The sequence below is a fragment of the Grus americana genome, chromosome 19 (assembly GCF_028858705.1).
Source record: "Grus americana isolate bGruAme1 chromosome 19, bGruAme1.mat, whole genome shotgun sequence".
NCBI classification, from domain to species: domain Eukaryota; kingdom Metazoa; phylum Chordata; class Aves; order Gruiformes; family Gruidae; genus Grus; species Grus americana.
Genome location: NC_072870.1, coordinates 5,646,499 through 5,661,358, shown reverse-complemented (window position 1 = coordinate 5,661,358; position 14,860 = coordinate 5,646,499). Strand labels below are relative to the sequence as shown.

Here is a 14,860-nt window from a genome sequence, read left to right as displayed (position 1 = left end):
GGAGCGGGGGGCCTGGGTGTCCCGTCACTGTGCTGGAGCTGGGGACACCTTCCTCGTCCTCCTGAGGTCCCTCCTCTACCTCGGTGGCACCGGGTGGCTGAACACCTCACCCATGAGGCGCTGTGGCTGGTGGTCCTTCGCCCCAAAGCGTTCCCAGCACGCGATGCCAGTGAAGCTCTTGCACTGTTGCCCTGTCCCTCACGCAGACACACGCAGTGCCAGATCTGATTGCACATTAAGCAACCAAAAAACCCGCTCTGCCCACAGTGCTGTTGTCCTCCATCCCCCTGTCCCGTGCCTGATCCCAAGAGGAGCTCCCTGATGGTCTGGGATACCCCAGCTCTGCTGTCGGGGGTTTGTGGGAATTCAGGATCCCGTGCCCACAATCTCTTTAGTTCCATCCTACAACTATGCTGCTTTTCCAGCTTCCCGTAATTTGATCGTTCCCTTGTTGCTTTTTGATGTCTCCACCAGAAGTGTGGCTGCTGCACAGACCTTGCGTCTCTTCCGCAGACGGGATGAGTCACCGTGTACACACTGATTAATGTCAAATTCTGCCTCTCCTTTGAGGTATTAATTTTGGATGAAATCTTCTACTTTCTCATTGCTGAAACAGAAATGTGTGGAGCCTGAGCTCTCAGTCGCTGCCCTGGCTGGGGTGATGGACACAAACATCAACAGGTAATACGCTGATGGAAGGGACACTGAGGAGAGGAGTGATTAAATTGAATCTGGAGGGGTGAGATAGTCTCAACTGATAGAAAAGCACCTGTTCATGCAGCAGAAATTTGCTTAAAAGCCGGACAAGACAATGTAATTTCATAGCGGTTAAGTGGTGGGGAGACGCTGCCTGAAGTAATTGGCAGACCTGACTGCTCGGGGGATTATAAATAATCTCATGTATTAGGACTTGAAGGATCACATAGGCTAATCTGTTACTGAGAAAGCCAAATGCAAAGATGTTTCTGTTTAGCATAAGATATGCCGAGGAAAGGGAGACATGCCTTGGAGACATGCCGGGCTGCTCAGGGCACCGAGGAGGAAAATCATTTAACAATTAATTGCAGTATAACATTGCACAGAGCTGATTCCTAATGAGAAGTTGTCTGCAGTGTTTTAGCCTCAGAAATCTCGACTGCCCCTTTCCGTGGTGACAACCCTGCCCTTCACCTGCCTGCAGGTAAAGTCCCAGACCGTGAAACACCTACAAGCCCGGCCCTGTTTGTCCCAGGGGCTCCTCCATTTGTGGTGCTATTCTTCTAAAGATGGACATTTGGCCAGGCTCGAGTCAGGGACAGGAATAGTTAAAATGTTTCTGGACACTGGAGAGCTTTTACCTACCACTTCCGCATGGGAGGAATTTAAGTCATGATTAGTTGAGCCTCTGGTTCAGGGGCTTTGATCCCACTGCTAGAGCAGTAGTGATAGCTACATACATGCTACCTTTTGGATCATTTTAGACCAGATTTTACTGAATTTTACCAGGACTTGCCATTGGGCGGTGGTTTCTTGTTTTCCAGTCTTCCCTCCTCTGCAGCAATGGCGTTAACTGGGAACAGTTTCGGAGCTGGAGGCTTCCAAGCTCAGTTACAAACGGGTCCCTTGACACCAGATCAGGCCAAATACTCAGCCACAGGCTCAGAGGCCAGGCTTGTCCCAGGAGAAGCTGCACAGAAGAGCAGGGACAGGAGCTCCCGGGCACAGCTGCCACAAGAGGTCCCTGCACACTCGCTGGAGAGCTGGGGAAAGCAGCCGGATCTGATGGGACTCCTCATTCACACCTTATTTGGAGATACTGCCTTTTTCCACCCAAATTTCGAGAAGTTTTCCAACAGTCCCCAAACGACCTCGTTTTCTGCAGGAAGGCAGCTCAGCCTGGTGACGGGTCGCTCCCGGTGCCTGCTCCCAGCAGGGCAGGGGGCTCCTTCCAGATGTCAGCAAGGACGTGCCTAGGTCCGTCCCGTAACGCTATGGGATCACAGCTAATCCCATTGCTGGGGCTTCACAGCAGCAGCCAGGGTGTAAATTGAAGGTACAGTAGTTTTTTCAATAGCTGGACAATGGCTTTTGTTTCTCCTTCTCACAGGTAGGGTTTCTCTGCAGCACATCTGGGACAGATAACCCATTTTTCCAAAATATAGGGCCACCAGTTTATCGATAATCCCCCCTATGAATTCTGCCAGATAAACTGTGTCCTCCCTCAGGTGCTCCCCACTATTCTGGGATGGGGTTTTGGGCATTTGCAGGTCACCCCACAATGACATGGGGACAGCTCCACCCTCCCTTACATAAGGAGGAGCCTGCTCTGTTCTTGAACACCGCCCGGGGTTCGCCATAGCCAACAGATGTGGGGGCTTCTGACACGGCAAAGTCCTTCTGGCAAAAGTCATGCTCCTGTTTTTGGAAAGCCTCGCTCCCTTAATCTGCCTCTCTCCAGCCAGAGAGGCATAAAGCCCATCTGCTCATCTAATGCCAGGCCTGGCTCACACCTAAAATAATTTGAGGAGTCAGAGATCTGAAAACAAATCAAGCAGCTTGGCTTCCAGACTTTAATTAGCTGTTGTCTTCTTGAAAGTGTGTCGCTGCTCTATCTGCTAGGCCATAGGAAGTCAGACAATATAGGAATGCTTTACTCGACATATCCACATTTTCATTCAGAAAGTCCGTAACTCCGCGCTTATGAAAGGATCGACTGTGCAAAATGCATGTTGTGTATGGCAAAGCATGCCCAGACGTTGCAGAGGTAGCTGTGAAGAGAGCTGAAATCAATGCAAACTGGAGCATCCACTCCTTCCAGCCAGAAACACCTTCCTGCTGTGGAAGCTGGATATTCTCCAGGTGGAACTGGAGATATAGTCGCCATAGCCACAGGAGAAAGGTACATCAGTCTCTACAAGAGTGGTGAGCAGGAAAAGGGTTTCTGCTGGCACTGGCAGTGCAGAGTTTTTACTACCTTTTCCCCCAGCCCTTAGCTCCATTTCACACACGCGCAGAGCCCCAGGATTTAATGCAAAAAATGCCAAAGTGTGCGTCACTTAACCACTGACCTCAGGGCTTGACCTTGTCTGGCAGAGGAAATCATCTGGCTTTGCACCGCAGCCTGTCCATTCACCTGCTCAAGCCTGCAAGCTCGATCTCACGGGGAGGGAAGACTTCCCTTCCCTCCACCCTGCAGGTGTTCTGCTGCCCAGGTTGGTTAGCCTTCCTGAGATCATTCCTTGAATAGTACGAAGTCTCCTGGGAGCCTCCCGGTGCCAGGATGCTCTGGTGCCAGCTGCCAGGCACTGCCTGGCCGGGTGCAGCCCACCAGCACGCTGCCTTCTGCCATGCAGGAACGCCCCCCTGGCCCCAAAGCAGAGCCTGCTTTGCCCACGTGATAAACAACCCCACGGCAGGTTGCTCTGGATGCTCTTGCTTTGAGTCTTCTTCCTTTTGCCCAGGACTGGAAGTCTTCTTTTTCCTCAGGATTTGGCACAAGGGATCTGTCGGAGAAACCTGTGACAACAGTACAGCATCCCTAAGGATGCTGCGGGCTCAGCTGCTCTCAAGGGCTTGGGCTGTACCGGCTGCCGTGATGTGGTTGCACAAAGGACGTGTCTCTCCTCACTCCAGTTCCACAGGTATGCCGTGGGATACAAAAAAAAAATCCACGGACAGACACATTGACAGGCAAAAGCCCTACCAGCAGAGCAGCACGGGCAGTTCCTTCTATTTCTCCTCTGCTTTCAGTAGCTGACATGCTCCAAATTTGTCCACTTACGGAATTGTTTATCTGCTGCTATTAGTAAGGTTTCAGGTTCCTCCTTTCCTTGTGGCGAACAGTGAAACGTGGAGCCAGGTGTCTGCCCAGCCTGTATCCCGTCTCTCACCGTCGCCAGGCATGAATGCTAAGGAAGAAAATGTGAAACAGCACATATAATTATTCTCACCCTGTAAGCAAATTCATTCCCACTAAATGTTTCCTTTTCCATGTCTTCTTCCCTTGTGGGATAAGCAATTTTTTTTAACTTGTTTAGTTCACCATTCTCAAGCTTATGTAATTTTTGACGGATATCTATGTGCTTTCTGGTTGCATCATGATGACCACATGCTTTTTTTGCAATTCAGACAGGTTCAGAATGAGCTTTGCAAGGTGGAAGCGCGTCTCAGCCCCAACACCCGTTCCACGCAGCATCGCACGTTGCTGAGCCCCCTCGATTCCTCCTGCATTACAAATATCAGCACAGGAGCTTCCTAACTGCGTCTCCTGCTGCTGCCGGCTCCGCAGCTTGGAACAGGTTAGGTTCCCTCCTGAATTCTCTCGTTATTAATATCACAAACCAAGCTGTTCTGAGAGCGGTGTCCCATTAATCATTTTAGCTCTGCTGCAGTTTTCACCTCGCTTCCTCTTCCTGCGCCTGAACAGTCTTCAATAACGTTTGACTCTGTGGGTAACGCTCGGTTAAAATCAGCAACTCTGCCAGGGCAGGGAAGGACCCTGACCTGAGCAAGCCGGGGGCAAGCAAAGGTGGGACAAGGATACGTCCACACAGCCACGGCGGCACTGCGCCATAAAAAATGGGCTACACCAGCTGATGGTAGTAGGGACTCGAAGGGAAGAGAGCTACCCCCATTAAATCTTTGCCTCTAAACTTGAATTTTCTGGAGTGCTGTCCATACTGGAGAAACACAGGAAAAGCGAAGATATCTAATAAAATACAAGGGCAGCTCAGCAGCTCGTGTGAGTCAGCAGCAAGGCGGGTGGCAGGTCTGGTCAGAGATTTCCGATGCCTACCTGGGCTCTGTTTGTGTGTGAGGGCACCGCTTCCTTTCGCTCTCTTCCTTCCTACGTTTAATCCTGCTGTGTGTTACAAGCAAAGGTCTCAACCACTCTGAGTATCTACCTCTGGGTTACCTAACAGAGGGCCAGAAGTTGCTTACAGAGCATCTGCTTGAAAATCTGCCTCCGATACCATCCCACTGCCTGAAATTCCTCGAGGCCACATTGTGTCGTCTTAGGTGCTGAAACCCAGTAACACAGCATCCCTGCAGCTAACCCGAAGCTTCCCTCTTACACCCAACACCCTTTCCAACTTTCTGTCCTTTGCCATCATCTTTGCCCTCCATCAGAGGTGGAGACTTCATTTCTTTTCTCCCTTTGCATTCTACAAAAGCCTTTCCCTGAGCGCTGGGCCACATCCAGCAGCATCCATTGGCGCCCAGCAGCTGAATTAGGTGCTCAGCCCTGCAGTGTGAATGCCGCCGCACAGGACCGAGATCCGTCCCGAAGCCTCCCACAGCTGCACCCTTTTGTACCTGCCACTTTGCCGGCACGCTGCAGCTTTCATCCATAAGCAAACAACGTTTTTCAGCAATTTCTGCTGAGTCAGAGAATGCCTCCGCGAGGGCTGCCGCTTCTCCACGTGGGAACGTGCTTCTGGGGAATAATTACAGAGAGTTTAAACAGGGACATTCGGCAGCCAAATTGCTTCACATCCAGGCTCCTGGCCAGGAAGGCAGAGCCCAAAAGCTGCTCGTTGGCTCTGTGAGAAAATACCTCGCACCTGCGCCCATCATGGGCGTGCATTGCCCGTGGGCTAAGATCACTCCTTACGTGGCAGCGCCCCGGCACTGAAAGGTGTGCTCACGGCTTGGTGCATCCCACGAAGCGAGCTGCTCCACAAATTAGCCAGCTTGCACTTACCGAGCATCTCTGTGCGTGCTGTCTTCTCCGGACCATGCCCACTGAAGGATTTTTACCCCTCTCTACCCCCCCACCGCTGGATTTGGGAACGTGCTGCGCGGCAGAAAGCCGATCCCTGTGAAGCTCTGGTTCTGCAAGGGAGATGACGGAAGCACACTGCTAGTAACTTTTCTCCCCCTAAATTTTGAGGCATATTTTGAGGTTGTGAAACATATTGACTGTGAAATAGAGATAAGAACTGGAGTAGACACAAACAGCGTAGGCGTTACTCCTGGTTTTTTGCAACTCCCACTCTGTTGCAAAAATAGTACAGTGAGGAGCACGCTGCTCCGTGCCATCCTTCAGGGACCAAACAACGGTGTGACCATGTTCCTGGACATCGGCAGACTGAACCAGAAGCAGAGCTGGGACGTAAGGCACGTGCAGAGGTGCTGAACGCTTCCTGTTCCTTAAAATCAATGGAGAGAGATCTTACAAAAAGATCAAATTAAATCATTTTAAATGCTATAGAAATATATAAAAAGTAGTGATATCATTCCAAAGTGCTGCAAAACCACATTGCACTGAGCTAGAGCACTTTACATCAAGAAAAGGGGCAATGGGAAGCCACAGCGGGGGATCACCGCATCCATTTAGTTTCTGTTCACATTGCACACGACGCACCTGGTCTTTAGACCACACCTGTGCCGTAATTCCTATGTGCCCTTAATTCTTTTGCAATCTAAACCTGAGCAAAATACACTTAATTAGGTGCAGACCAGTTGCAGAAATCAGATAAGACTTGCTGGCAGGCAGCGCTTCCAGGAGATGCACCTCCTGATGGATGGGGACGTTGTGCAACTCGGGGAGAGCATCACCCAGCCGTGGGCTGGCGGCGGGGAGAACGCTCGCAATAAGACGCGAAGGTGTCGCCTCGGTGGAGGAGAAACTCACGGACGATTTCACAGACGGCGGCAGCGGTGGCTTTCTGACTCGGGGGATAGTCACCGGACCTCCCACGACGGGACGGGGTGAGTACCACCGATGCTTCTCCTAAGGGACCCAGGAGCAGGGCAGCGGCATGATGGGGATTTGCAGGAGCAAGTTACCACCTTGCACCAAAACCTGCCTCGAACGACCCTCCTCTGCTCCATTTCTTGCTTTTTTTTTTTTCCCCTCCAAAACAGGGAGGGAGATTTCTAATGAGCCTCTCAGCTGATTGCTAAGGCAGGGACAGCACTAAGGACGGAGGGTTTTGGCTCCTTTCTAGCCCAGGAGGCATTTTGAGCAGGAATTACTGCTTTCACGGCAATTAGTGCAAATAACGACTGCACAAATGGTGGAGAGATTTGGGGGAGGCTGAAGAGGTTCTTCAGACCCCAGTTTGGGGGAGTCACAGGCTACGGTGGCAGTGCCTTGCCATAAGTAATTGTATTGATTTATGACACGACTGTCGTTAAATCACATTTGCTTGCACACCCTGTGCTGCAGTTGAGTTTAACAGGACAAGGGGCTGAACACAAAAAAGTGGGTTAAGCTGGAGGAAAAAAGGGCGGAGGAATGGGCTTTGGGTTTGGAGATAAAGTTAAAAAAGGGGAAAAAAAAAAGTGTGTTTTCTGCCAGCTGTGGGTTTTTTTCCTGCAGTACCAGGAGTTTGGGACCCCTTGAGCACGCAGTGCTGACCCACTCCCAGCTGGGGCGGTGGTGGCCCTACATTTTGGGGTGAGATTTTGCAGCGACGGTGGGGAGGACGATCTGCTGAGGGACGAAAGTGTGCACAGGCAACAGCATCCATGGCAGCCAACCCCTCCCTCCGCTTGCCCACAGCCACCGGCATGGACGGCGATGACACCATAACCGCTGAGGTCTGCAAGGAAGCTGACGTCGGGGATGGAGAGTGAGTACCCAGCGGGGAGGAGGCTGAGGCCGGGCATGCAGGCAGCAGGGGTGGCGTTGCCATGGCAAGAGCCGCCATGTTGGTGCCCGCCATGTTGGTGGTTGAGGCAGCGGCATGTCGGCTGCGAGGCACGAAATGTCGACTCCCTGGGGCACCCACCTCTCCGCCTCTCCTGCAGGTTGCGGGAGGTGATGGTGGCTGGCTACCCTGTGCTGCTGGTGAGGAACAAGAAGGAGTTCAGCGCCCTGGGCAGCAAGTGCCCCCACTATGGTGCCCCGCTCAGCAAAGGTAAGCCTGGCGCTGGGCAGGGGGGAGAGGCCATGTCAGGGAGGTCAGCTCTCACCGCTTGGTTGTGGGGGTCTTTTCTGTTGCAGGAGTCTTGAAGGGGGAGAGGCTGCGCTGCCCCTGGCATGGTGCCTGCTTTAACATCAAAACCGGAGACATCGAGGAGTACCCGTCTCTGGATTGCCTTCCCTGCTTTAAGGTGACTTCTTATCTCTTCCTCCTCCCAGCTTGGGCCATGTCCTCCATACCACTCAGGTTCATTCACACCCACAAGCTCCATCTTCCTGACGCCAACTGAAAGGACCCTGCCCTGGCCCCAGCTCCATGGTCCAGGTCACGCATGGGATGATTTCTTGGGATCATGTAACTCCCTGTCCTAAAGCTCCTTTGATCAAAGGTGATGCCATACATCCTGGTACGCATCACAGCCAGCACAGCTCTTTTGGAAAGAAAAAAGGATTTACACCTCTTCCTGAGTGCTCTTGGGATGAGGAGAAAAGCTCATGAGCTCCTCAGCATCATTTGACATCCAAGATCCCTACAAGTCACTCTCGGTGTATCCGAGACAGATGGCCCACTGGACCAGACCCTCCCAGGAAAGCTCCTACCACAACCTCATGAATGCAGAACTTAAATGCACTCTCCTTTCGCCCCTGCAGGTAACAGTGAAAGACGGAAAGGTGTTTGTTACAGCAAAAAAGAAGGTACTGACCTTACCTGCTATCACTAAGCACAAGTGGCACCTTGGGCTAGGCGTGATTTCAGCATTTCTCATTTACTTTCTTCCAGGATCTTGAAAGCAGTCTGAGGGTGAAGGACACAAGCAAGCGATGCCTTCTTAACCGGGACACTATGCTGCTTCTAGGTGGAGGTCAGTGAAGTGGTCTGTACTGTGCCCTCCCCACAGATGCTGTGGGCTGCTGCTCTCCTCCAGGGAGGACTTGCCTTCTTCCTCCTACTCCGTAGTGACACATATGAGGGCTGAGACAAGCATCTCTTGTAGGCGTGGCTGCCCTGGCATGTGCGGAGACACTTCGCCAAGAGGGCTTTACTGGAAGGATCATCATGGCCACCAAAGAGAAACATGTTCCATACGACAAGTCCAAACTGAGCAAGGTTTGTACGTGAGAATGGCAGGACCATGCCTGGGTACCCCGTGTGAATTAGGGATGTGGCCCACACTCAGGACCAGGCTGAGCAATCAAGTGAGCCCTTCTGGCAAGGCAGCAGGAGTGCTGGGGCACCCCACAAGGAAAAGGGGTATAATTTCCAGCTAACATCTCACTACTACTTCCCAGAAAGTCTTTGATCAGAGTCCACCATAAGCTAATGGTTTTATCCCCTTTCACCGAGTTCTTCCCACTAGAGTTTGAGTTGATGGGTTTTTCTGAGGGAGGACAAGAAGATGATGGGGATGGAGCGGTGTGGAGAGCTGTGATTTACTAATGCAAAATTTACCTCTTATGCAAACTTACTTCCCAGTAAACACTGCAAGAGTATTTCTGGCTGCAAGAAGTGCTTTATCTCATATTTCTGTTTTATTTCCAGGAAATGAACTTGAAAGCTGAGGACATGTACCTGAGGAAACCTGAATTCCTCGATGCTCATGGCATAGAGGTCTGGACAGAGAAAGAGGTACAAGAGCAGCTGAGCTCAGTCCTCAATGGGTGGTCCCGTCCCTGCCGTGGGGAGGGGATGCCCACCCCTGCAGGAATAGCGCTATATTTATAGAGATTAGGGCTCTGCCTCAGTACACGCATTATCTTCTGGGACAGCACTCCAAGGCCAGTGCTAGGGACGGTGTGCATGCCTTGGGGGTGACGCTGATCTGTGCTACCCGTGGACAGATGTGCCCATCACTTGCACAGAGGGTGACCTTTGAAAGTAGCCTTCTGCACATCCCTTAAAGGAACCTGCATTTGGTGCTGTCATACTTAGTGCACCTCAAGCCTGCGACCTATAGGAGGTGAGAGAGAGGACTCCAGCATTCCTCATCTCACCTGGGTGTCCAGAAATAGGGCATGCGGTCACAGGCAAGCCGAATGGGTTGATGGGGCAGGACACCAGAGGTATCTGTCTGATCTTTGCCTCCTTTCTCCTGCAGGCAGTGTCGGTGGATTTCCAGAAACAGAAGGTCCGCTTCATGGATGGGTCCTCTCAGAAGTACAATCAGCTGCTCATTGCAACAGGCAGCCAGTGAGTGTACACAGCGTTTGCCACACACAAAATTTTAGACTGGACAAGAGGGCTTGGAGGTCTTCCAGAGGCATGTGAGAGGGAGGTGGTAGGAGACGAGATAAAAGAACAGGATGGGATAACACAGCCAAGAGACTGCATGGATTTGTGCTCCACACCCCCCCCCTCCTCCTTCTGTTTGATTTCTAATCATGAGATATATCTGGATTCTCTCATTCAGCTCCAGCTCCCTCAAAGTCCCAGGTGCAGACCTGCAGAATGTGTGCATTCTCCAAACCCCTGAAGACTCTAGCAAGATCTTAGCGCTGGCAACTGGGAAGAATCTGGTGATTGTAGGAGCTTCATTCGTAGGTACCAGGCTGGAGTGGATATCAAGTCATCAGTGATAGTCTTGAAACCCACTTCTGCTGCGCGTGCAGATTAACCAGAGGCCCTCGGGGAAGGGATGTTCGTTCACTGCCTGACTGGGTTCCTCCCAGAGCCCTACAGCTGGTGGGGGTGTGCATTACACAGCACGCACTCACTGTTTCCTCTGGCAGCCAGAAACTTTGAGGGCTATAAACAGTTCTTGGACATGGACAGAGGGAAATGTGCCTTATGAAAATATCACTGTCCTTCAGAGGAGCTGGACTCCCCAGAAGCATTGGGGAAGTGAGGGGGTAAGGCACAGAAAAGGAGCTGTTTTGTACATGACCAGGAGCTGTTCTTTGCATTTCCTAATGTCTGAGTCTGTAGTGCATGAAGAACAAGGGGGCTAAATACCTCAGCCCAGAAACGCGTAGAAGAGCAGTTAAGCACTGGCACTACATCAGATTTGTTCTCCTCACCTGGAAGGGGAAAAGGTTTCCAAGGAGGAGGGTGCAGGTTCATGCTTGCAGCAGTTACCTTGAGCATGCCTTTCCCTTGCAGGAATGGAGATAGCTGCCTTCCTCTCAGACAAGGCTGGTGCCATCTCAGTGGTGGAAAAAAAGGAGCTTCCTTTCCAGAATGCGCTGGGTCCTCAGGTTGGAGGTGTTGCCATGAAGGTAAGGAAAACCTGGTGCCGATGCCTAGGATGGACAGCACATGCTATCCAAGTTGCCCTGTGATATGCAACAGCCCAGGAAATCCAGCCCCCGTGCTGAGTCATAACCGTGCGTGCCCAGCCACCTTGTTCACATACAGCTCTCTGAAGGAGCTCTGCTGGCCCCAACCTCCCCACCCCCCCCCGACACGCCACGCTCCCCAGCTCAGCATCATCCCCAAGCCCTACTTCATCCTAGACCCACCTCATGCACCAATCCTGACCAGGACAGCAGAGCAAAGCCAGGCTCCCAGGCACCCTGCACCAGCCGGGGACTCAAACGAAACCTCTCTGCAGCCTGGAGCAGCAGCTAAGCTGCCTGCCGGGGTTTTGGCTGGGGACGGCTGTTTTTACAGCAGTACAGCCTGGAATTTCCTAGTGAATACTCAAAGCAGCTTCCTCTTCCTTTTCAGATGCTGCAAAGTAAAGGGGTGAAGTTTTACGTGAAAACAGAACTGTGTGAGCTGAAAGGAAAGGATGGAAAGGTCAGTTGTACCGTTGTGATCCTTGAACTGCTAATTTTAGGGGAAAACCCCCCAAACCGAGGTATAATCCAGTGCCTACACCCAGGCTTTCCTCTCCCACGTCTAGACCCTCACCTTTCTTTTCACTGAGCCCAACTCTGGGCTCAAAGGGCACCAGTATGTGTTTGTATCTCAGGGACAACAGTATGATTTTCTCTTACACTCCTGGCAACACACATTACTTGGACAAGGTGATCTGAACCTGGGGAAGAAAAAAAGACAGCAAAGAATGAGGCAGCAGGGAGGCTGCAGGAATTAGGACAGAGTTTTTAACCCTTTGTTAACGATTCTTGCTTCCTCCCTAGGTCACGGAGGCTGTTCTTGCCAGTGGAGAGAAACTACCTGCCGATGTGGTAGTGGCGGGGATAGGTAAGAGACCCCAACTGGGAGAGGGACGCAGCTTTGGGAACAGGGTGAACAGCCAGCAGGCCCAGAACATCACGGTTCATTCCCAGGACACCATTCCCTGCAGTCTCTTTCCCACTCTGCTATCATCCAGCCCTTCCTCTTGGCCCCAAACACCTGGGGAAAGTCAGCAGCCCGTGAGCAGACAGTTGGCAGGAGGAAAGGAGACTTTGGCACGCTTGCTGAGCTCCGTAGGTCACTGCTGTGTCATCAGAGCATGCCTTGTTCCGGGCCCTGGTTTTATTGCCCCTGGATTAGCTCAGCACCAGCCTGAGCACTGGTCACACAGTGACCCTGGGTTAGCTCAGCACCAGCCTGAGCACTGGTCACCGCTGTGAGCTGCTCTGCTCCGAGCAGGCTGAGCAGGCACCACGGGCACGTGCTCGCTGTAGGGCCAAGGCCCAGCTTCCTCCCTGCCTTTGCGGAGCTTTGCTGCATTTGTCCTCGCTCCTCTCCCTGCAGGGGTGTTCCCCAACTTGGCATTTCTGAAGGGCACCTCCATCGCCAGAGATGAGAGCGGTGCCATCCTGGTGGATCTGGTAAGCGCCCCCTGAGCATCCCCCATCCACACCCAATCCCTTCCCTCGCATCGTTGCACTAATTGCTTTTTCTTCCATTAGCGCATGCAAACCAACATCCCAAATACCTTCGCTGCGGGGGATGTGGTCTCCTTTCCTGTAGCGCTGCTCAACGGGGACCGGACCAGCATCCATCACCAACAAGTGGCCGAGGCCCACGGTGAGACAGCGCAGCCGCCTCGCTTTCCAGCTCCCCTCGGAGATGGGCACAGAGGGAATGGAGCAGAAGGGACAGCAGGATAACAAGAGGCAGGGGACACTTCTTTGAGGACTCACGAGAGAAATATTTCCTCTGCTGGTTCATCACAGGTCACATTGCTGCCTTAAACATGCTGAAGAAAGAGAAGGACTTGCACACGGTTCCCTTCTTCTGGACCACGATGCTTGGGAAAAGCATCCGCTACGCAGGTAGGAAGGGGCGGAGAGATGGGAACGGCCAGACAGCTTCCCAGCCCCTCTGGTCATCCACCAGCCGGGTCTGGGGCTTGTAAACACGCAGCGGCTGCAGAGTTTAACTGAAGCAGCTCAGGTTTTGGACTGGCTGCCATGGCGAGTTTGTGAACCCTGTTTCTGAGCTCTGGGCCTGAAGGTAATCCAGAGCTCTTGTTCTTTGCTGATCTCTGCTGGCTTAGAGGTCACAAAGGAGGAAGAACTTCCCTCTCCAAGCCAAGGAGAGGCTTGGGGTCAGTTCTGCTTGTCCAGGGCCCCCATGCCTGCTTCCCAGCCCTGTCCCACCCCCAGCCCGGACCCCCGCCCCAGCCAGTCGCTGTCCCCTCTGCCCCTACGTGCGATGGCACTGCGGTGGGATGGGTGGCAGCTGCTGTACCGGGGCTCCGTGAGCAGGCCGCGATGCTGTCTCTCGCAGGCTGCGGGAAGGGATACACGGACACTGTTGTGAAGGGCAGCCTGGAGCAACAGAAGTTCCTGATCTTTTACATCAGGTGAGCGAATCTGTGGCCAGTCTGTGCCCTGACACGGCAGCGCCCTGGGAACGGGACACGGTCCTTTCCCTTATGGCCTCCAGAGCTCCCGCAGAGGCTCCACATCACCTCCCACACTGCCCACCGCAGGCAACTGCTGGCCGTTGAACCAGCAGTGAGATGGTTTCAGAGCAAACCAAAGCAGGGCAGGGCAGAAGAGGACAATCTTCGCTGAAGATACCAGCTGGGCAGGGAGCCTAGGACACATCTCCTCTCCCGCCGCCCCACTGCTCCCAGGCTCCGTGCCCAGCTCCCAGCAGTGCCAGGCGATCTGCCACAAGTCCCCGCGCACCCTGCGGCACCGGCCACCCTGCCCTGAGTCCTCCGAAATACGGCTGGCCTCCAGCCAGAGTGCCACAGGGATGCTGCCTGCTGAGTTACATACGCTGAAGAGATCCACATTCTTCCGCCTTCCCTTTCAGGGACGGCTTCGTGACTGCAGCTGCCAGCCTGAACTGTGACCCCATGGTATCTCTGATTGCAGAAGTTTTATACTTAGGGAAACAAATCTCTAAAGAAGAAGCAGAGTAAGTGACACCCTGACCGAGTTGGTGGGCGGCTCTGCGCTGCGTTCCCCGAGCCCGCCGAGAGACACAAAGTCGAGATGAGTTGCTGCAAATCCCCAACGTACCTCTCCTTTGCAGGGCCTGCGACATCTGCAATATACCCCCGCTGGCAGAAACCTAAGCTCAGTACATGCCCTGCTGTGAGGGGCATGGAGTCAACCAAGTGTTAACAGCTCCACATCCTCCCGTCCTGGCTCAAGAGAAATAAAATCACGAGCAAAACTGAACCCAGCACCTGCATTTTGTGTTTGCAGACAGCCCTTGGCTGCTCACTTGCGTGCTGGGGCAAAGCGAAGCAGCGCGTTCCCCTCCCTTCTAGACCGGGATGGATCTGCCAGGCTGGATAAGAGGAGGATGCCCATGTCCTGGAGCTCAGCTGAGGGTCTGAGCAGGCAGAAGCAGCCACAAATTCACAGGTCCACCAACTCCTCCTGCTCTTCTCGCTGGCTGTTGGCAGGAAGCTTTCATTCAGCACACCGGTCACGCTGACCTTCTGTTTTGCAAAAGCACATTTTCCCAGTAAGGGGAGCTGTGACCGAGGCAAGCCGCTCTCCCAGTTGGGAACTAGATAGTCTGTGTGCAGGAACTTGCACGAAATACCCTACCCCTAAGGACACAGGGCTGCCATCCGACCTCTGAGCGAACGGCACCTGCTGGCATCGCTACAGCCGCCTTGAATATTGCATTAGCTGCCGCAGCGAGCG

At 53.0% G+C, this 14,860-nt stretch overlaps 1 protein-coding gene and 1 long non-coding RNA gene across 2 annotated transcripts; one reads left to right on the top strand and one right to left on the bottom strand.

Annotated features, from left to right (window-relative positions):
• Window positions 1–2,539: 2,539 nt before the first annotated feature.
• Window positions 2,540–5,434, bottom strand: LOC129215061 (uncharacterized). The gene is made up of 2 exons (XR_008579875.1): window positions 5,296–5,434; window positions 2,540–3,887 (listed from the first exon to the last, which is right to left on the bottom strand). It is a non-coding gene; the product is annotated as an uncharacterized LOC129215061 (long non-coding RNA).
• Window positions 4,108–14,385, top strand: LOC129215047 (apoptosis-inducing factor 3-like). Its single transcript, XM_054847602.1, has 19 exons — window positions 4,108–6,693; window positions 7,490–7,559; window positions 7,738–7,847; window positions 7,934–8,043; window positions 8,504–8,548; window positions 8,634–8,715; window positions 8,848–8,960; window positions 9,393–9,479; window positions 9,949–10,040; window positions 10,261–10,391; window positions 10,950–11,065; window positions 11,517–11,588; window positions 11,933–11,996; window positions 12,495–12,571; window positions 12,653–12,770; window positions 12,920–13,018; window positions 13,476–13,551; window positions 14,013–14,117; window positions 14,235–14,385. The coding sequence occupies exons 1-19, from the start codon at window positions 6,507–6,509 to the stop codon at window positions 14,275–14,277; spliced, it is 1,797 nt and encodes a 598-aa protein (XP_054703577.1). The 5' UTR covers window positions 4,108–6,506; the 3' UTR covers window positions 14,278–14,385.
• The last annotated feature ends 475 nt before the right edge of the window (window positions 14,386–14,860 follow it).